The sequence below is a fragment of the Lemur catta genome, chromosome 1, assembly GCF_020740605.2.
Source record: "Lemur catta isolate mLemCat1 chromosome 1, mLemCat1.pri, whole genome shotgun sequence".
In the NCBI taxonomy this organism is placed as follows: Eukaryota; Metazoa; Chordata; class Mammalia; order Primates; family Lemuridae; genus Lemur; species Lemur catta.
In genome coordinates, this window is record NC_059128.1 from 109,731,956 (window position 1) to 109,753,925 (window position 21,970).

A 21,970-nucleotide genomic window follows, 5' to 3' on the forward strand; every position below is an offset into this window, starting at 1 on the left:
TAAATCATCTTCAGTATTCCTTGAGATACTATGTGATTTTCCTCAGCAGTGGAACTATTGAGGTCACTAAAGAAACATCTACCTTTAGTTTCAAGTCTGGGCGCGGTGGCTCATGCCTGTAATCCCAGCACTTTGGGAGGCGGAGATGGGAGAATCACTTAAGCCCAGGAGTTCAAGACCAGCCTGGGCAACATAGCAAGATCCCGTCTCTTAAAAAAAAAAAAAGGAAGGGAGGGAGGGAGGAAGGAAGGAAGGAAGGAAAAAAGAAACATTTATCTTTAGTTTCTTTAGGGAGGGAGATAGGTGAATTAATTTTAAATCTTTCCAAAAAGATCAAGAGGAAAATGGAACCAGGAAAAGTCTTGGGGCATGTCAGTTGATCAAAAAAGTTGATTGATGTTAGGCTTAATCATTCTCAACAAGAGGAAAATTGTTATAGATACAGACTGGTGACTATGACCTATGAAAGGTTTTTCAGATAATCCAAAATAATTCCCAAAGCGGCCAGCACTGCAATTACTGGTTTACTGGTTTCCCACAATGAAATAAGGAAACTCTTTTTTATTATTGTCATTTAATATTGTAGAAATTGAATAAGATGAGTGTATCTTTGGGTTTTTTTTTTCCTCTTTTCTTTTTGATCTTTCTTTTTCCTTTTTTTTCATTTTATTATGTTATTCTTCTTCCTTTTTTATCTTTTTTAATCTCTTATTATGTTGATTTTTATTTTAACTTTTGTTGTCATTTTTTCCATAATTTTGTGAGTCTTCCCTTTTATCTTTTGTATTTATTTTTTATATTTTTCTATTTTTCATACTTTTTATTCTGTAAATATTTTCTTTTTTATTTATTTTATAACTCTTGAGATGAGTGTATCTTTGAAAAGGGAAAATATAAAATAAAAACTATGAATCTCTCTTTAAGAAATACATTAGTTTTAATTAAAAGAATCTCTTAGGCTTTTATTTTTCAAGGCACAGGATTTGAGTAAAAGGTTAATGAAAGTCTTTCTCCTTCTCTGTGGACAAATTTGACATTGGGTTAACTTTCTAGCTCTGTTCCCTAGAAACTTGATAAAAGTTGGAAGATCAGTTGTGTAACCAGGCAACATTGTTTGTGGGAAAATCCATGCTTGACTGGTAAATTGCATCTGGACAGGTATTTCTGCAAAAGAAACATAAATACCAGGAGGAAAGACATAACTCTGAACTTCCTTCATACAATGACTGTTATAAGTAGGCCAGGAACCCCTAACCTCGTGGGCTGCTACAGGAGAGGTTCCCCTAGGGAGCTTAGGACTGCTAAACCAAGCTATAACTTGCTGGGGGGGGGGCAAAGAGAATGTTTGTTGAGTTCTACAATGTGTCAGGCACTATGCTAAGAAATGGGCATAAAAAAAAGAGCAAGACCAACAAGAGTCTAGCCTTTCTTCAAAGACAAACACCAACATGCAGGAGGCTAAAATTCTGGAGTGGACTGTACTATGTCTGAAAATTTATCAAAAAGAAGAATTCCTCATCCTGCATTTTTGAGAAGTCCTCTCCCTGTAAGCTAAAGAAGAGCCCACCTGCCCTAGGATTCTATTAATAAAATGCTAGGAGATCAAGCCATCTTTGCCTGCTGGTTGGAACTGGCTTTACCTCACTCATGCTCTTTCTCTGTGTTGCTGATTTTGTTTGTTTTATTTTATCCTTACAAATACCTTTAATCTAAACATCTTTTGTGTGGGGGGTGTTTTTCCAGGACAAGTAAAAAGAAAATATGGAAACTAGAACATTCAGCTTCATATGAAAAAGGCATTACCCATGGATCTTGTTGGCAGCATGAAGAATGAAGCTGAGGACAAGGGAACTCATTACACGTATCATTCTTAGAGAGGATATATTTAACCTTTACTTCCTGAAGTGCTCATTCTGGATAACAGGCTCTTAAAAATGTGTGTTGAATCAGATTTCTCTTTGCTCTGATGTGCTCAGCCAATGCTTGTTCCTGAATACTCACATCATGGTCATTGCAAATACTTCCTTGACTTTTTGTAAATGAGGAGGCCCCTTTCCTCAAGTTCTTACTCTCATTTGTCCAAAACTTACTCTTTAAACTCATTCAGCCCTTCAAACCATCAACTTCCTACTGGCTTTACCTCCTTGCTTATCCAAGCTAAGTCTCATGACCAACCATGTGAAATGATTCTGTCTTATAAACACCTTTGTAGCTGGGTGTGGTGGCTCATGCCTGTAATCCCAGCACTTGGGAGGCTGAGGTGGGAGGATGGTTTGAGGCCAAGAGTTTGAGGCCAGCCTGGGCAACAGAGCGAGTCCCCATCACTATATATATAAAAAAAAAAAAATCTTTGCACCCTTATTCTGATTCCATTTAGGGAAAATCTCAGCCCAGAACCAATGCAACAATGGCAGACACTGTGGATTGTCTACTCAGCAGCCATCACCACCACCACCACACTTTCCTTATTGACAGAACATTGAGGGTGCAGTGGCTCACACCTGTCATCCTAGCACTCTGGGAGGCAGAGGTGGGAGGATCGCTTGAGCTCAGGAGTTTGAGACCAGCCTGAGCAAGACGGAGACCCTGTCTCTACTAAAAATAGAAAAAATTAGCCAGGCATTGTGGTGTGTGCCTATAGTCTCAGCTACTTGGGAGGCTGAGGCAGGAGGATCACTTGAGCCCAGGAGTTGGAGGCTGCAGTGAGCTATGCTGATGCCACTGCACTCCAGCCTGGGCAACAGAGCAAGACCCCATCCCTAAAAATAAAAAATAAAATAATTTTTTTTTTAATTTTAAAAGGATGTGTTATTGAGCAGGCTACTGTTATAGGCAACTGGAGCTTAATCCCAGCAGGAGCCCTCATGTACAACATGCATCTTGGAGTCCTCTCTCCTGAGGAGTGAGGCAGCTGGAGTACACATACACCAAGTCCAGGCTTTGGTTGAAGTCTGTTCCAGGAAGCGTTTGTCCCCTGGAACTTCCCACCTGCCATGTGGCAGATCAGGTGGACTCTGGTGGCAGCTGCTGGCTATTAGAAGTCACTAAAAATGTAAGGTGAGGTGGCTCATGCCTGTAATCCTAGTACTCTGGGAAGCCGAGGCGGGAAGATTGCTTGAGGCCAGGAGTTCAAGACCAGCCTGAGTTCAAGACCAGCCTGAGCAACATAGCAAGACTCTGTCTCTACAAAAATAAAAATTAAAAAATCAGTCAGATGTGGTGGCACATGCCTATAGTCTCAGCTACTTGGGAGGCTGACGCAGGATGATTGCTTGAGGCCAGGAGTGTGAGGTTGCAATGAGCTATGATCATGCCACTGCACTCTACACAGTGAGACTCTGACTCAAAAAAAAAAAAAAAAGAACATAGGCAGTGCATGATCTCCTCTGCCACACGCAAGATTCCATTCTCAACTTGCTTCTTACTTAAGAGAAGTTCTAAGAACTTTGGCAAAAGTTCACGAACCACCCAGATTTAAATGGGTTGTGTTCAGGAGCATTTTTTCTTCCCCATCTCTGTTAATGACACCTCCCTCTCACCTGTGGCTTAGGCTGAAAATCTTGGAGTCATTCTTTCCTCTTCTCTTTCTCTCACACCCCACATCTAATCCTTCAGCAGATCCTATTAGCTATAGCTTCCAAATAGATCCAGAATCTTTCCAGCCTTCACAGTTAGCTGCCTGGTGTTCATCGATGCTCACCTACATTATCGTAATAGCCCCAGGAGAGCCACAAAGATTGTTAGCAACAGACCCAGAACTCGGCCCCTGGTCTCTTCTCTCAGCCCAGGGGGTCTGTTCCAACCACACCACACCACAAAGTCAGGGTCCCCACACCATAATTCAAGTCTTCAGACAATCGCTCAGAAGACAGGTGCTACAGAAAGAAATCAACCATTGGAGGCACAGACGGAGCCCAAATCCCAGCTGTGACATGTATCCACTAAATGACAGCAGACAAGCCATGAGACCCCTCTGGGCCTCAGTTTTTCCAGCTATAAAACAGCATTGGTAATTATTCCAACCTCACAAAGTCATGGAGAAAATTAAACGAGAGCCACTGCATATATGTGTATATGTCTCTAGCATGTGATATACATTTGCTAAACCATGACTATTAATATTTTTATCCACCAAGAGCATCCAACCTTTGCTCCCCTAGACCCAAAGTGGTAAGAGGGAACCTGTTTCGTGTTTGCCTCTGTCTGCAATTAGACAGTTGTGAGAGATGTGGAAAGGAGGTAGGTTGGGGTCAGATCTTCTGGGGGCCCCCAAGCGTAACTCTGAGATGTGACCACAGACCTCTGCTTCCCCATTTCTCAACACACATATTAGAGGAAATTGAAGTTCCCTCTTCTGAGATGTGAGAACTTCCCCTGACCCCAGATAAACAGTCACTTGGGCCAATAGTCCCCTGGGTGGAGAGCTTAGACTATATTGCACACATCCACTCTGCAGGCTGCGGACAGTACAAAGGGCTGTGATGAGGCCGGGGCAGGTGTAGAGGTGGGAGGAGATGAGAACAGAGAAAACAGGAAGTGAAGTGAACTTCAACCCTCCCACTGCCCGCTTTCTCCTCAGAGCCCCCTCCCCCCCCTTCCCGGCTATACTCACCTGCTCTCGGTCAAAACAGGAAAGATTCTGCTATTAGTCAAGGGCATTTGTTGATCAATAAATTGGTGGGTTTGGAGAATGTCTACCCATTCTTGGATACAATTCAGGGATTGCCATGTTGAGTTGTGCTTAGCTGGGAGTAGTACTAGTCCTCCTCTAGGTGATGAGTTTTGGTTGTCACAATAATCAGTGGGGCACTTCTGGCATTTTGTGAGTGTTATGAGCTGAACTGTGTCCCCTCAAAATGTACATTTTGAAATCTGAACTCCCAGAACCTCAGAATATGACTGTATTTGGAGATACAGTCTTTAAAGAGGTAATTGAGAGCTTTAAAGAGATAATTGAGCAGGGTGGCTCACGCCCATAATCCCAGCACTTTAGGAGGCTGAGGCAGGAGGATCGCTTGAGGCCAGGAGTTCAAGAACAGCCTGAGCAACATAGCAAGACTCCATCTCTACAAAAAACAGAAAAATTAGCCTGGCATGGTGGCGCATGCCTGTAGTCCCAGCTACTCGAGAGGCTGAGGCAGGAGGATAGCTTGAGCCCAGGAGTTCAAAGCTGCAGTGAGCTATGATGATACCACTGCACTCCAACCTGGGCAACAGAGTTAGACCCGATCTCTAAAAAGAAAAAAAAAATAGAAGAAGAATAAAATAGAACATTAGGCCACAGACACACACAGAGGAATGAACATGTGAAGACACACAGAAGATGATCACCTATAAGCCAAGGAGAGAAGAAGCCTCAGCAGAAACCAACCTCGCCCACACCCTGATCGTAGACATCCAGCCTCCAGAACTAGGAGAAAATAAATTTCTGTTGTTTAAGCCGCCTGGTACTTTGTTATGGCAGCCCTAGCAAACTCACCCACAGTGGGCAAGGACCACCCAAGGAAGTGGCATTTTGAGAAGCACTAACACGGCAACAGCTAATAGCCCAAGAAAGGCCACACAGAAATAGACCGAATTACAGCATCAGAGATCTTCACAACCCACAGACAGCCCAAGGGCACATGCAGGCAGATATCCCCATCATTGTCCCGTGGATCCGACCAAGTCATGGCCTGGCCCAGCCACACAGTGTGGGCTCTTGCTTTTCAGCTGGTACATCTTTCTAGAAGTTCCATGGGCCAGGTCTTGGCACCTAGCTTGGGCAAATCTTGCCCGAGACATCAAGAAAATTGCTTGCCAAAAATAGGGTTGCCCCACCCACTTCCCAGAAGCGAGTCCGCATCAGATAGGCAGTAAGGGAGCCCTCGGGGCCAGCATCATTTCCCAAGAGCCATGATCAGGAACTTGGTGAACGTCCTTTGGACCCCAGAACTGGGAGACCATCCACCACCAAGCCGTGGGCATCCTTCCAGCTCACCATGTATTTGGGCAAGCCCAAGTCCTCAACCTGGAAATGGCCTGGCTCGCATCTCTGGGAACTTGCTGCGTCCAGGGTGCCGATCATGACGTGTTCAAGGCACATCCATGTCAGTTCATGAAGCGGCAGGGCCTTCCATGAAAGGGCAGGAGATTCTCATCTCTAGGAGCGAGGGACACTCCGATATGGACCCCCAGCCTCAGCCCTGGGATTCAGCAGGAACATTTCCGCTCACAAATCCAATACGTAGTTTTTTCGCAAGAGAGATCATTCCAGGTGCCACCTTTGTTCATGCTAGCACAGTCCTCTTCATTCATGTTGTTGGGTTCCTCTGGGTCCCAGAAGCTGTATGGGGGGAAAAGTGGGCAGGGAGGAGGGGATTTTTAGTGTGGTGAAACTCTTCCATACAATACATGGAATTATGCATTTGTCAAAACCCATAGGACTAGCCAGGTGCAGTGGTGGACACCTGTAATCACAGCTACTCAGGAGACTGAAGCAGGAGCATCACTTGAGCCCAGAAGCTTGAGACCAGCCTGGGCAACATAGCAAGACCCCATCTCAAAAACATATATATGTATAATCATAGAACTGTACAGCACAAGGAGTAAACCCTAATGTAAACTATGGACTTCAGTTAATAATAATGTATCAATATAGGTTCATCAATTGTAGCAAATGCATCACACCAATGAAAGACGCTAATATAGGGGAAATTGTGTGCAAGAGAGGTGGGGTATGTAAGAAATCTCTATACTATGTGCTCAATGTTTCTGGAAACTCAAAACTGCTCTAAAAAATAAAGTCTATTAATTAAAAAAAAAGGAATATGGGGACAGGCACAGTGGCTCACACCTGTAATCCCAGCATTTTGGGAAGCCAAGGGAGAGGTTGCTTGAGGCCAGGAGTTCCAGACCAGCCTGGGCAACATAGTGAGACCCCATCTCTACAAAAAAATTAAAAATTAGCTGGGTGTGGTGGCGCACACCTGTAGTCCCGGCTACTTGAGTGACTGAGCCAAGGAGTTTGAGGCTGCAGTGAGCTATGATTGAGCCACTGTACTCCAGCCTGGGCCACCAAGGGAGACCTCATCTCAAAAGAAAATGAAATCCTGTTCATAATTTTAGCAAATCCAAATTTTACTTATCCTCCCAGCCTCCGTTTATTATTTTTTTTCTCCCAACCATTGGCCTTGGAAGACTTGATATATTTGAGCAGTTGTACTAGAAGGTTGAGATATTCCAAAGGAGGGAAAATTAAAGGTACATGAACCAGAAGCCCTGTCACCAAAAAAGCCCCTTGCCCCTGTCTAGCCCAGCCTGGGATTCTAGAGAACCTGTCGGCTTGGACTGCAAGGATGACAAGCACACAGGGAAGAAGGAATGCCCAGGGTAGTACATCAACATAACGACCAAAGCTGCACATGCACCCCCCCACGCCAATCAGGGTCCATAGGTCCCTTCTGTGCCAGGCACAAACCCTTTGGTTGTGAGGTGATGTGGAGTTCCAAAGGGGAGCAGGGAGTCCCTCAGGGGTGTAAGGACAATGGCAAATTACCAACCAGGAGAGAAATTTTGCCATGTTTCAAACCACAAGGCTGATGGAGGAGGATCATTTGAGGCCAGGAGTTCGAGACTAGCCTGGACAACATAGCAAGACCTCATTTCTATTTTTTATTAAAAACAAAAAGTCAGTACAGCTGTACCAGTAAGAATCAGCTCCTGACTTCAAGCACACACCCGCTCTCCTTCTCCTCTCCCCATGTTCAAGGCCCACAGAGGAAGCAGAGAGATCCCAGAAATTCTGGGCACTTGCCTTAACGTGACAGGTGACCCATCCAGCCACCTCCAGTCCCCTTCTTTGTCCTTGTCATGCAGCCCCAGCCAGTACACCCGTGGGGAACGGTGAACCTTGGCCACAAAATTCTGCAAGTACAACCTTCAGTCAGCCATCAATTCCTCTACATGACCTTTGGAATGAGGGCCCGATCTCTACGCTGTCCCACACATTTGGAGCTTGGGAATGCCTCCCCTTCCCAGAGCAGGATCAACAGCCTTCTCCCACGGTAGCATATGTGGTGGGAATAATCATATCACTTTTCCTCCCGCAATCTTTGAACCAATCTGTGCCTCAATTTCCTCGCCTGTAAAATGGGATAACAGTAGCTACCTCCTCGTAGGGTTTTTGTGAGGACTGAATGGGTTAATACATTTAAAGTGCTCAGAACAGCGGCTGGCACACAGCAAGTACTCCATCTTAACATGGAGCATTATAACATTTAAGTAACGTTTTTAGCAATTTTTTTTTCAGTTTTCCTGGGTCTTTTGCCCAAACCTGCAACCTTAATGTGCATCCAGGCAGCAAAGGAGTTCATTGCTTCAGGAATAGAGTGAAAAGGGGAAGACAAGTAGGTTTCCTGGCTTTGCAGGGCTTTGGAAGAAAAGAACTTATGTCAAAGACAAAAGGATTGGGAAGAAAATATGGTTTAAAGCAACTCTTCTGCAGGCAAACTAATTTATGGTGAGGAAAGTCAGACCAGTGGTTGCAGCTGGGGAGAGCAGTGAAGAATTAACTGGAAAAGGCATATGAGAGAACTTTCTAGGGTGGTGGAAAGATTATACATTTTGGTTGGATGGACAGTTACATAGGTGTATACATTTGTCAAAACTCACTGAACATATGCAAATCAGACATCACTCACCCTACTTCTCACTAGACCAAGATTCCCTAAGATGTGGGGTGAGAGATCACAACAGGAAGGAAGTTATGAACGCGTAAATGGTCCCAGAGGACACCGCACCTTGACCCCAGGGAGCCCCAGAGAGCCCCAGAGAGCCCCAGGCAATGGCAAAAACCCCAGAGGGGTCTGAGGACTCTAAAAAGCAGAAGAAACTTGAGTGCTATTTCCTGGGTAAAGCCCCAGGGAGGTGTCAGGAAACCAGATGGAGGAAAGGGCTGCCTGTCCCATCAAACAGACGGAGCCTTGGCAGCCCTCACAGTTTCTTAGACCCCAGAATGGGGTAGAAGGAGCAGAAACATCCTTTGTGCCCAAGAACACCAGGGAAGGAGGTAGAGAGTCCTCCACACCCCAAAGGCCTTGCTGATTCGAGAGTGGGACACCTCAGGGGCATCCTGAGTGGTCCAATGGCCAAGTGCCAGAAAACTAGAAGAATGACTAACATTTAGAAAGTCCTTGCTATTTCTAGACACCAAAATGAGGGCAGCTTAAGAAGAGGGAACTCATCTGTCTTGGCCATCGCTGGATCCCCAGTATACAGACTAGTGCGTAGCACATAGTCGGTGCTCCGGAAATGCTAGTTGAATTAATGAATTGATAAGTGAGCTATGCACTTCGCACAGATGACCTCATTGGGTCCTCATCATGACCCACTGAAGCAAGTATTAGCCTTATACCCATTTTGTAGATGAGAAAATTGAGAGGTTAAATAACTTGTCTGGGATCATTCAGTAGTGGATATCTCAGTGGATATCAGTTTGGAGTGAAGACATCAAGGACCAGATGTGTTCTCCCCTCCACTGTGACCCCATACAAGCTGTCCCCATTCAAAAGAAAAATAGGGGAGCCCCAACTGACTGAGATTAAATGTCCACCATCCCAGTATAATGGGAACTCAAGAAAGAAACTACAAAGAGTAATTTAAAGGAAACAAAGTTACATTTCTTGTGAACCTGAGTTTAGAGAATATGATTTGTACCTGCCCCATTTTCATTATCCAGTGGAATCCCTTCCAAAGCCCTCTATTTAGCTACTCATACAAATGATGCTATGACACAGGGATAAAAAACAAGGGGGACATACAAGAAAAAATAATAATAAGATAATAGACCTAAATCCAACCAAATCAATGATTATATTAAATGTAAATGGTCTAAAAACACCAACTAAAAGCTATAGATTGTCAGGTCAGATTTTAAAAACCCAAGTCTTAGCTATATACTGTCTACAACAAACCTATTTTAAATATAATGTCATAAATTGGTTGATGGTAAAAGAATGGGAAAAGATCAACCATGCAAACATTAATCAAATAGTGCTACAATGTTTATGGTCATGACCACAGAGTGTGAAGCCAGCTACCCGCACTCACATCCCAGCTCTGACACTTACTGGTTGAGTGACCACAAGCAAATTGCTTAAGTGTCCTGTGCCTCAGTTTCCTCACCTTTGAATTAGAAATGACATGTACTGTGTACAAATGGTAATACTACCTAATTGTAGTAGCATTAAGCCATTGAAATTGTTCACAAATATTCCAATTCTGCTTCTGGACACACACAGGTGGGAAATTGTTTTTCCACCATCTTAAAGGATAGGAGTGTCCATGTGACTTGCTTTGTGAGTGCCAGTAAGTGGAAGTTTTGAGGATCAGTGTATGGTTTGCCTCATACACATTCATCATCAGGCCGTGGAGATTGTTATTGCAGCACAAAATAACCTCTTTTGACTGTATGCTAATTTACAGGGTTGTTGTGAGGATTACATATGTTAATGCATGTAAGATGTAAGGTATTTGTAATAAAATCGGAAAAATAGAAAGTGCTAGCTAAGAGACAGCCACTATTATATTTCCATGTTAGAGATAAAAGTGAGACTTGTAGAGGTTAAATAAACACAGTCGGGATTTGGACTCAAAGCATATCCTCTTAACTTCTGCTTGATACTATCTCAGTAAGAGTTTGCTCTTAAAGCTTTAGTAGCTCAAAGGTAATTCTAATTTCCCTCCATCCAGGGAAGGGAAGGATGGATAAATCCTAGAAGAGAGGCAGGCTGGCACTGCTGGTTCTCAAAGACTTAGTGGAGACAACTCACCTGTTCAGCAAAACTACTGATAATGACCAAGTGAGAGTAATTCTCCTGGCAGAACTTCCGTGCTTCATCCCACGACTTGGTGTTTGGGGAGAAATAGTAACACTTGCCTTCAAAGGGGAGCCAGCCTTCAGGACAGGTAACTCTGTGACAGTCTGGGGACAGGATAGGATGCTATTAGGGTGGACCAAGAGCCAGAGCCATGTACAGAATATGCCACACACAGTTGGGCAGGCTATGTATTGCTCAACTCAGGAGGCATCATTCACATAGACTGCACTGAGAATAATTTCCATGGAGTTATGCAATGTCCCAGCTCTGCCATGTCCCACATCTCTGGGCAGTTATGCAAGACCCACTCACCTAATAAGCCCCGAAGTTCCACCAGGGACTGGTTGGTGTCAGCTCTCACACGATCAATGTCCTTCTTCAGACCAGCTAGCCCCACCATGCCTGTCACTGTCAGAAGGGATGGGCTTGAAAGTTAGAGACTCAGTACCCCATCTGGACACCCACACTGACTGCAGACACATCAGAGAAAAGCAAGAGTCATGCTCCCTGCCACATTCAAATTCTAGTGGATCATGCTGAAACTCAAACACCCCATGCTCAATGTCCATGAGTCCTAGATTGGCTCAGAGAAGGATCAACAGTTGGAACTTTGGGAAGAGTAGACATGGTGGGGATCCGGGAGGAGGTGGGTTTTGAAGGAAGAGGGTGCTGATTCACTAACTGGGGTGAGCGGAGGCGCAGGAGGCAGGGGCTATCTTAAAAGCAAAGATACAGAGGCAAGTAGGTTGGGGAAAGCAGGTGCAGCAGGGGTGGAGGGGAACCTCAGAGAAACTTGAGCGCAAAGTAGGATGAGGTCTGATGTCTGGGTCCTCGAATGCCACGCTAAAGGTTTCACACTGGGCTCTGTGCAATGAGAAGCCACTAATGGGTTTTGAGCAGATGATTTCACATGTATAAGTCTATTCACACCAAAGATACTAACGATGTGTGAAGGTATGTGCATACATAAAGGAATTCAAAATAACACATCTAGGTGCCCTTTCTCTGTGGCCAATTAACATATATGTTCAGCCAAAATGTGGAAATAAATCAAGAAAAAAAAGACATGAAATAAAGAAAATAGAAGAATCAATAAAAGAAGATATTGAAGGGAATTCCTAAAATGAAGGCTAAAAGAATAAACAAAGATGTTGTTCTGCACCTGCCTTAAAATTCAGTGACTAGAAGAGTAAAAATATCAGGGAAGTGGGGCCACAGAATTAAAATAAAAATGACATATCAACTAAAGTATTTTGCTAAAGTATTTTTACTACATTGCAAGAAGACTTAACACAGGTGAGGTTTCAACAATAGAGTTTTTTTGTTTGTTTGTTTTGTTTTTGTTTTTGGTTTGTTTTGTTTTTGAGACAGAGTCTCACTCTGTTGCCTGGGCTAGAGTGAGTGCCGTGGCGTCAGCCTAGCTCACAGCAACCTCCAACTCCTAGGCTCAAGCAATCCTCCTGCCTCAGCCTCCCGAGTAGCTGGGACTACAGGCATGTGCCACCATGCCCCGCTAATTTTTTTGTATATATTTTAGTTGTTTGGCTAATTTCTTTCTATTTTTAGTAGAGATGGGGTCTCGCTCTTGCTCAGGCTGGTCTCGAACTCCTGAGCTCAAACAATCCGCCCACCTCGGCCTCCCAGACTGCTAGGATTAGAGCAGCAATAGAGTTTTAACACTCTAATACTTTGAGAGTAAAGGAAAAGGAAGAGAGAAATATAGGGGATTGTAGTGAGAAAGACAGAATAATGCTAAACCGAGGCAAAAAACATTGGAATGAAAAATAAAATCATGGCACTCCATGGGTCACATTTGAATAAAATTCATAGGTTTAATAATATGAACAGATCATACTTTCATAATAAAATATGATTTATTGTTATTGGTGAATATGAGAAGTGGGAAAGTATTCCAGGGATGGGTGAGTTGCGTGTGGAGTAATGAGGGGAAAGATGAAATAGAGACTGAACCCTCCAGCAGAGTGGCTTGATGTGGGGCATAGGGTGAGGCATAGAGCAAGTTTCAGACTTCATCAGTCCCGGGGGAGGCCAGCCCAGCCCAGAAGATTCTTCTACAACTAATGTGTGTATTTCTCACTATTTCTCCATGAACTTTGCCCTCTTCCAATGCTCACTAGCTCAGTAAATGGCCCTTGAGTTGAGCAAAACAGAACTATAAGACATAGATATGTCATCCTTGACATTCCTCCCTCTTGCTCAATGCCATTCCCAATCCATCCCCAGCTCCTGTCAATTTTGCCTTCAAAACCTTTCTACTAGACCCATTTCTCTCCATCCCCATGCCCAGAACCCTCATCCAAACCACCATCATTCTCACCTGCCCAACTACACCATCCTCCTCCCTTGTATTTACAATGGGGCCTCCTACCACAGGGCCTTTGCACATGCCTGAGCCTCTCAATCTCTCACCTGGTTAATTCCTCCTCTTCTCTTCCTTCACTCTGCTGCAGCAACATTTCCCTAGGGAAGCCCTCTATGACCCCCACCTCAAAGATACAGACCAGATTCCTTGTTAAGGATACACAGAGTGGTATAATTAACACTGGAGACTTAAAAGTGGGGAGGGAGGGGTGAAAATTGCCTATTGGGTACAACGTACACTAGTCAGGTGATGGGTACACTAAAAGCCCAGACTTCACCACTGTACAATACATACATGTAACAGAATTCAACGTGTACCCTCTAAATCTATTGAAATTTTTGTAACAGATTCCTTGTTAGACATTTTCACAGAACCACATCTCTCTTCCTTTGGAATACTCATCAAATTTGTAATGTTATATTCATTTGGGTGATAATTTGATGAATGGTTGTCTATTCTTGTGCTGTCCAATAGAAATATAATGTGAATCAACTATGCAATTTTAAACTTGCTAGTAGCCACCTTTTTAAAAGTCAAAAGAAACAGGTAAAAGTGAATTTGAATATTTTTATGTATCCCTCTGTACCTACAATATTATAATTTCTCTTTTTTATTTCAGAATGTGTAATCAATGTTTAAAAATTATTCATCAGATATTTTACATTCTTTTCTCAAAGCAAGTGTTTGAAATTGGTGTGTATTTTATACTTAACGGCATATCTCAGTTCAGACTGGCCACATTTCAAGTACTCAACAGGCACATGCGGCTTGTGGCTGCCGTATTGGACAGTGGAAGTCTGGACACACACACACATCCACACACATATTCCACAGTGACAGGGACCGAGTGTGCTGTGTTTACCATTCTACTCACCTCTTGGTACCTAACTCGGTGCCTGGCAAAGATAGGGATGGGGCAGGTCTTAGATTTGGGTTTAAGGATTGGGTTGGTGCTCAATATACATGGCATGAAGCCAGGCGCAGCAGTTGCTCACACCTGTAACCTAGCACTTTGGGAGGCTCATGTGGGAGGATCACTTGAGGCCAGGAGTTCAAGACCGGCCTGGGCAACATAAGAAGACTCCATCTCTATAAAAAAAATAGTAAAATTAGCTGGGCATGGGGGCGCACACCTATAGTCCCAGCTACTCAGGAGGCTGAGGCAGGGGGATCACTTGAGACCAGGAGTTGAGGTTTCAGTGAGCTACGATGACGCCATGGCACTCTAGAGCAAGAGCAAGACCCTGTCTCAAAATATATATATATCCATGGCATGAAGGAATGATTAAACCACTCACCATTTGCTCGCCACGCCATCTGCTGAAACGTTAACATCTTCAGTTCTTCCACCACCTCCTGGTCTAAGAGGAGGAGTCTAGCTTGAGTCCAGGTCCTCCCATGTCCCGTCCCCAGTCTCTCTCCTTGCCCCATCCTGGTCCTACTCACACTTAATCAGGGTCACAGCGAGACCGAGGCAGCCCAGGAGCAGTGATATCGCCACCAGCACACACAGGTACACCACCAGTCTCTCCTCCTGGCAGCACCCAGGACTTGCAGACTTCTGACTGAGCCAAGGCACTGGAGTTGCTGGAGGATGGGGGTGGGGACAGAGAAATCGACACCAGTGCTTCATAGAAGTAAGGGAGGAATCCTTAAGCCTTCCTCCAAGAGCAGGGGCCAGAGCTCTGTAGTCTTGATTATTGCACCAGATGAAGTCATCAAGAGAGCACTGAGAGAGTGAATGCTCTGATTTTTTTTTTTCAGAGATGGGGTCTTGCTGTGTTGCCCAGGCTGGTCTTAAACTCCTGGCCTCAAATGATCCTCCCACCTAGGCCTCCAAAAGTGCTGGGATTAGAGGCATGAGCCACCATGCCTGGCAAGAATTATTCCCATTTCATAAATAAATAGACGGAGGCTCAGTGAGGTTACACATGAGTTGGACCCAGATCTGTGCTTAATATTGATGACGTGTCACCTTGTACTCTCCAGAGCCCCTGACCAAGCTGCTCCCCATTCAAGGAAGCCTCTGGACCCTTGGTCCCGGGGCAAAGAACACTTCCCACGTTTTATGCAAGCAAGAGGGGGGTTCTAAAGGTTACCCAGCAAACACCCTGGGTCCCTGGGGGGATCTGGCCTTGACTCTGGGAGGAGCAGCTTCCTTTTTCTGTAGATGTTTTTTTGTTTGTTTGTTTGTTTTTGTTTATTTAGTTATTTAGAGAGACAGTGTTTTCCTCCATCACCCAGGCTGGAGTGACATCATCACTCCAGTAGCATCATCATAGCTCACAGCAGCCTCGCACTCCTGGACTCAAGCAATCCTCCTGCCTCAGCCTCCCGAGTAGCTGGAACTACAGGCACCCAGCTAATTTTTTTGCTTTATTTATTGTAGAGATGGGGTCTTGCTACGTTGCCCAGGCTGGTCTTGGACTCCCGGCCTCAAGTGATCTTCCTGCCTTGGCCTCCCACAGCACTGGCATTAGAGGCTCGAGCCACCATGCCCAGCCTTGGAGCAGCTTCTTAAAGAAGTTTCCCTGACTCAGGGTTTCCCTCCAGAGCTGTGGGTCTAAACCAGACACACTAGCCGCTGTCAGAGGGGAGAGAGGTGAAACCCGAGGGGGACGAGGACCTACCTGCTAGAGATGGCTGAAATGGAGGAGGCTCCAGGTCGACCCCTGGGAGAAAAGGGGAGAGAGTTTTATTCAGAAGGTGCCTAAAAACTCTGTCTTCCAAGATCAACAATCTCTGCTTTTACTATCTGCTCAGAATTAGGCAGCTGGAAGGAAACCTCCAAATGGCCCCTCGTGGGCTTCTTGAAGAGTCTTCCCACTGCTCACCCGGTCGAGGAAATACACAGGTGACGGGGGGCAGGTCCAGGCCTGGAAGGGATCAGAAAGACATTGGTCATTCGGAGTAGGGCTTCAGCCAGGTGAGCAGGAAGATGCCAGCTGTGGGCTCTCACCTGTTGTCTTTGGAGCCTTGCAAGGAAGTGGGGGGTTCTCCGCTTTCTTTTCTGAAGGGGGAGGAAGGGTTGCTCAGGCCCGGAGCAGGGCAAAGCCAGCACTGGGTCTCCTGCACCCCCAGCCCCAACTCACCTGTCCTTGGGGGCCTCGGCGGAGCAATCCAGCCTGGAGGAGAGATGCGCAGGGAACATGGGAATGAGATCAAAGGAAGTAGGGGAGACAGAGTTAGCCTTGCAGCAAAGGGTTGCAGCTGGAGTTGGAGATGGGGTTGGGCCGGGCACAGTGGCTCTCGCCTGTAATCCTAGCTCTTTAGGAGGCCAAGGTGGGAGGATCACTTGAGGCCAGCCTGGGCAACATAGTGAGACCCCATCTCTACAATAAAATAGAAACATTAGCCGGGTGTGGTGGTGCGCACCTGTAGTCCCAGCTACTCAGGAGGCTGAGGGAGGAGGATCACCTGAGCCCAGGAGTTTGAGGCTGCAGTGAGCTATGATTGCACCACTGTGCTCCAGCCTGGGCGACAGAGCAAGACCCTGGATATGGCAGTAGGGTTGTGGTTTGGGGTGTAGTTGGGATGAAGGATGGAGTCGTTGCTGGGTTTGGGAATGCAAAAGACTTTAAGGTTGGGTTGTAGTTGGGGTGCAAAGTAGTGATGAAGTTGGATTTGAAAACAGATACAAGGCTGCATGTGGAGATGGGGAGGGGGCGACTGGGGAAGGGGTGGCCCTGAAGGTGACGATGGACCTGCTCCTGGAGTTGGGTTTGAGGATCATGTGAGGGCTGTGCTGGAGTTGGAGAGGGGGCAGTCAAACGGAAAGCCCAGGTCACCTCCTACCTCACGCAGAGCTCCATGGTGTCCCTGGACCCCCCTACTAAGGATGGCCCCACTGTGGACTCAGAGATGGGAGATGGAGAAGCCCAGTCCTCATGGAATGGTCCCTGCCTGCGATGCCCAGCTAACGCCCCCTGGCGACTCTACTCCCTCTGTTCCCCCAGGGCACACGGCCGGCCTCCAGGAAGTCCCCTTACCTGGCTTGGGAGGAAGGTCCTTGTAGGATGGTGCTGAGTTCTCATAATCGTCACCATCATCTTCCTCCACGTACCCTTCCGGAGGAAAGGCAAGGCCAGTCAGAGCCCAGTCCACCTCTCCCTCTGTCCCTCGGGCTCTGGGCCCTGGGCCAGCTGCCCCGAGGTGAGGATGCTGCAACCTGGGTCCTGACCATCGCCAGCCCCCAGCCTGAGCCCGGCCGGGCCTTACCTGTTGGGTCCGGGCACCCAGGGGTGGTGTACATGGTGTACACACCTGTCAGCCTCGGCCCTGCGGATCTCTCATGGCTTCAGTGTCCCCAGTGGGAGTTACCTCAGGAAAATCTCCCAAACCTCCACTATTATATCCACTTATCAGACTCTTGTTCAAGCAGGGCTGCCCAAATCTAAATAAAACCTGGGCCTTGGGTATAAATTCAAGGAGATCGGGGCGCCCACCGTCCACTCGCAGTTTCTCAGACACCGCTTTCATGCCTCAGGGACTTTGCACCCAGCAGTTCTCTCCTGTGCTTGTCTTCCTAACAAATGCCTTCTTGTCCCTCAAGTCCCACTCCAAAGTCACCTCTTCTTACACACCACCCCCCACCTTGCAGGCAGAGCTCTCAATTCTCCTCGGAATTTCCCCAATCTCTTGCTCTCTCTCCTGCTCACCCAACACTGTGCCCAAAGCTGCCTCCGCCATCAGACCAACAGAGCCTCACAGGCAGGGTCTGGGTTCCCAAAGGCACCTGCCATTGTGGCGCCTGCCGTGGGCTGGGTACACAGGAGGCTGACTGTGTCTACGATGCTCAGCTAACACCCCCTGGCGACTCTACTCCCTCTGTTCCCCCAGGGCACACAGCCGGCCTCCAGGAAGTCCCCTTACCTGGCTTGGGAGGAAGGTCCTTGTAGGATGGTGTCGTGTTCTCGTAATCGTCATCATCATCTTCCTCCACGTACCCTTCCGGAGGAAAGGCAAGGCCAGTCAGAGCCCAGTCCACTCCTCCCTCTGTCCCTCAGGCTCTGGGCCCTGGGCCAGCTGCCCCGAGGTGAGGATGCTGCAACCTGGGTCCTGACTATCACCAGCCCCCAGCCCGAGTCCAGCCAGGGCCTTACCTGTTGGGTCCGGGCACCCAGGGGTGGTGTACATGGTGTACACGGTGGAAGAAGTGACAGTCAGGGCTTGGCAGCTTCTACCTCTTCTCCTTCCTACTCAGATGTCTGGGCTTCTCTCAGTTCCCTCTTCCTTTAAAAGTCAAGTACATGCAAACCTACCTTGAGGGGAAGCCCCCAGACCTACCCCTGACACACACACACTTGCCTTTCTCCCATGCATAGAGGTGACAAGGACCATAGCCCCTGCAGTTGAGAGAGCACCATGCTTCAGGTGAAAAAGGTGGAACGCTCCTTCCTTCAAGGAGAGACAATCAACCGCTAAAGAGACACAGAAATAAATAATATAGTTTTATATATATTTTATTTATGACCCAACCTCACAAGTCACAAACTATGGTCTCCACTATACAGGACTCTATCACATGGGCCAGCTCTGAGTCATTCTGGGAGAAGGCCACAAAACGGCATGGATACCAGGATGCAGGGATCACTGGAAAGTCTCTTAAAGGCTGGCCATCACAGCCATATATGCAGAACTTGCAAAATCTGAGAGTCATGTATGAGTCATCTATCCAGAACCTGAGCTTGGCATGAGGGTATTTAAAAAGTTAAACTTACAAAGAAGGGGAGAGGCCTGCCCACCCCTTGGAGAAACCAGAGGATGGGGTTTGGACTCATACTCAAAAGTGCATGAAACAAAAGGACAGACATGGGGAGGAGGAAAAGTACAATGGAAGTGGCTGCATCTTTTTTTACGGCAAAGATGTGGCAGTTTTCCCGTGATCCAAGTGAAGCCTGTGGAATGACCAGACTGAAGCCATTTGAAGTACCCTGCCCAGGAGCACTTGTACAGTCCCTAACAGCCCACATCATCCATCTCCCCCCAGAACAGAGAGCAACATTTAAAAATGTTGATCAAAATCTGTTGCTCCCCTGCTGAAAACTCTCTATGGAGAAAAGACTGGACGTTACTCTAACTACACTGGGAAGCCATTGCAGGAAAAAGTAGCCATAGATGATGCCAGAGCTTTTGTCTTAAGTTTCTAGAAGAATAGAGCTGCACATCACATCCCTGAGATGTGAAAGCCAGTGGGAGAGGAAGGATGGGGGAGGTAGAAATTTGGAGTTTGGGTTTTGTACATGTGAAGTGTGAGATACCCATTAGATAATCAAGAGAAGAGGTAGAATCACTGGTTGCATAATCAAGGCTGAAGTCAGGGGACAGATTTAAGCAGGAGATATATAATTTTTTTTTAAGAGACAGGGTCTCACTGTTGCCCAGGCTGGAGTGCAGTGGCACAATCAAACCACACTGCAGCTTTGAACTTCTGGGCTCAAATGATTCTTCTGCCTCAGCCTCCAGAGTAGCTGGGACTACAGGCATGCGCCACCACACCCAGCTAATTTTTAAAAATGTTTTGTAGAGATGGGGTTTCGCTATGTTATCCAGGCTGGTCTCTAACTCCTGGGCTCAAGCAATCCCCCTGCCTCAGCCTCCTGAGTAGCCAGACTATGGGTGTGCACCACTATTAGCTCAGCTAATTTTTATTTTTTTAGAGACAGGGTCTTGCTTATTGCCCAGGCTGGTCTCGAAATTCTGGCCTCCTGCGATGCTCCTGCCTCGGCCTCCCAAAGTGCTGGGATTATAGGCGTGAGCCACTGTGCCCAGCCAAGACGTATATAATTTGAGCTATGAGTTAAAGAAAATATTTTAAGCCATGAGATGGGGTGAGCTCTTGAGGGAGTGAGTGTGAATCAAAGGTCTGTATTAGTTTCCTGGGGATTCCATGACAAATGACCACAAACTTGGTTTCTTAAAGAAACAAAAATTTATTCTCTCCCAATTCTGGAGCGAGAAGTGTGAAATCAAGGTGTCACAAGGGCCATGCTGCCTCTGGAAGCTATAGAGGAGGGTCTTTCCTTGCCTCTTCCACCTTCTGGTGGCTCCAAACGTTCCTTGGCTTGTGGCCACATCACTCTGATCTCTGCCTCTGCCGTCACATGGCCTTCTCCTCTGTGTGTCTGTGTTCCTTAAACTTCCCTCTTTTTTTCTCTTATAAACAGACAAGTCACTGGATATGGATTCACCTGAAATCCAGGATGATCTCATTGTTAGCTCCTTCACTTAATGACATCTTCAAGTACTCTTTTTCCAAATGTCACATTCCCAGGTTCTGGGGGTTAGGACTTGGGCATATCATTTTTGGGGAGACACAATTCAACCCGCCACAAGATCCAAGGCAAAGGCAGCCAAGAATGAGTAGCCAGAGAGGGGAGAGGAGATCCAGGAGAGTGTGGACTCCTGAAAGTCAGGTGAGGAAGGAACGGAACTCAACCGTGCCAAACGCTGCGGAAAGGCGGAGTCAGAAGGGGACCGAGAACTGACCCTGGACCTGGCAATGTGGAGGTCATCGGTGACCTTGACTGGAAGGGTTTCGGTGGGCGGGGGAGGCATGTTGGGGGACCCTAATTGGAGAGGCTCCAGACCCTTGAGTGGAGGAAAGAATCCATAGCAAGGACCACTCTTTGAGCTCTGCTGTAAAGGAGGGCAGAGAGGCTGGGCACCATGGCTCACACCTGTAATCCCAGCACTCTGGGAGGCCGAGGTGGGAGGATCGCTTGAGGTCAGGGGTTTGAGACCAGCCTGAGCAAGAGCAAGACCCCGTCTCTACTAAAACTAGAAAAACATTGGCCGGGTGTGGTGGCGCATGCCGTAGTCCCAGCTACTCCAAAGGCTGAGGCAGGAGGATCGCTTGAGCCCAGGAATTGGAGGCTGCAGTGAGATATGATGATGCCACCGCACTCTACCCAGGGTGACAGAGCAAGACTCTGACTCAATAAATTAATTAATTAGTTAATTAACTAATTATATCACAAGTGTCCACGTAAAAGGGGGACAGGCAGAGATTTGACACAGAAGATGGCAATGTGGCCACTGATGAAAGACGCTATGCCGCTGGCTTTGAAGACGCAAGACGGGGCCAGCAGCTAAGAATGCTGGAAAAAGCATGAAAACGGATTCTTCCACCAGAGCCTCCTGAGGGAGCACGGCCCAGCCCACACCTTGGTTTCAGCCCAGCGAAACTGATTGTTGGTCTTCTGACCTCCAAAACGGTAAAAGAATCAGTTTCCACTTTTTAAGCCAGTGGTGATTTGTTAGAGTCACCATAGGAAACTCATACGTACCCCAAAAGGAAAGACCCCAATTCCTTTTGGGGGGGCTTTCCACTAAAAGGAAGAGGAAATGCAACTCAAATTGGTTCAAACAATTTGAAAAAAAAAAAAAAAATCCATCAGCCCCATGTACAAGTTAGAAGGTTAGGCTGGGTTTCCATTACAGAGATTCAGAACAAGAGTAGCTTAAACAAAATAGAATATATGTCTCACCTGACAGTCTCAAAATAAGCAAGCCAGAGTCTCCACAAGGGAAAAACCTTTCCTAGCACGTGGGCAGGGGGTGTGGCCCCAGCCCTGTTGAGGTAGAAGAACGGCAGCAAATCAGCCTCGCTTTCCCTTAAAAGCTAAGTCCAGGGACTGGGATTTTGCCAGTTATGCTGCCTGGAGTCATAGAACCTTTCCAACCTGCATGTGGGCAGGTGTGACCATGTATCCATTTGAGAGATGGG

General features: G+C 46.6%; 2 protein-coding genes across 4 annotated transcripts in view; one reads left to right on the plus strand and one right to left on the minus strand.

Annotated features, from left to right (window-relative positions):
* The window catches only part of ADGRE3 (adhesion G protein-coupled receptor E3), a 43,170-nt gene extending 40,611 nt beyond the window's left edge, over nt 1-2,559 (plus strand). For both annotated transcript variants that reach the window (XM_045545391.1, XM_045545399.1), the window contains one exon: nt 1,744-2,559. In XM_045545391.1, the coding sequence (XP_045401347.1) occupies nt 1,744-1,752 (9 nt within the window). In that variant the 3' untranslated portion in view covers nt 1,753-2,559. The remainder of the gene's footprint in view (nt 1-1,743) is intronic.
* Nucleotides 2,560-5,417: 2,858 nt separating this feature from the next.
* CLEC17A (C-type lectin domain containing 17A) lies at nt 5,418-18,432 on the minus strand. 2 transcript variants are annotated; one of them, XM_045545413.1, is made up of 13 exons: nt 18,345-18,432; nt 18,115-18,189; nt 17,232-17,306; nt 16,335-16,367; nt 16,202-16,252; nt 16,077-16,118; nt 15,873-15,914; nt 14,689-14,829; nt 14,541-14,603; nt 11,172-11,267; nt 10,812-10,963; nt 7,796-7,905; nt 5,418-6,325 (listed from the first exon to the last, which is right to left on the minus strand). In XM_045545413.1, exons 1-13 carry the CDS (start codon nt 18,376-18,378, stop codon nt 6,193-6,195), a joined length of 1,047 nt encoding a protein of 348 aa, XP_045401369.1. In that variant the 5' UTR covers nt 18,379-18,432; the 3' UTR covers nt 5,418-6,192. The 2 variants fall into 2 exon arrangements, with proteins under 2 accessions (XP_045401369.1, XP_045401377.1); XM_045545421.1 differs by lacking the exons at nt 18,115-18,189; nt 18,345-18,432 and adding an exon at nt 17,461-17,497.
* Nucleotides 18,433-21,970: the final 3,538 nt, after the last annotated feature.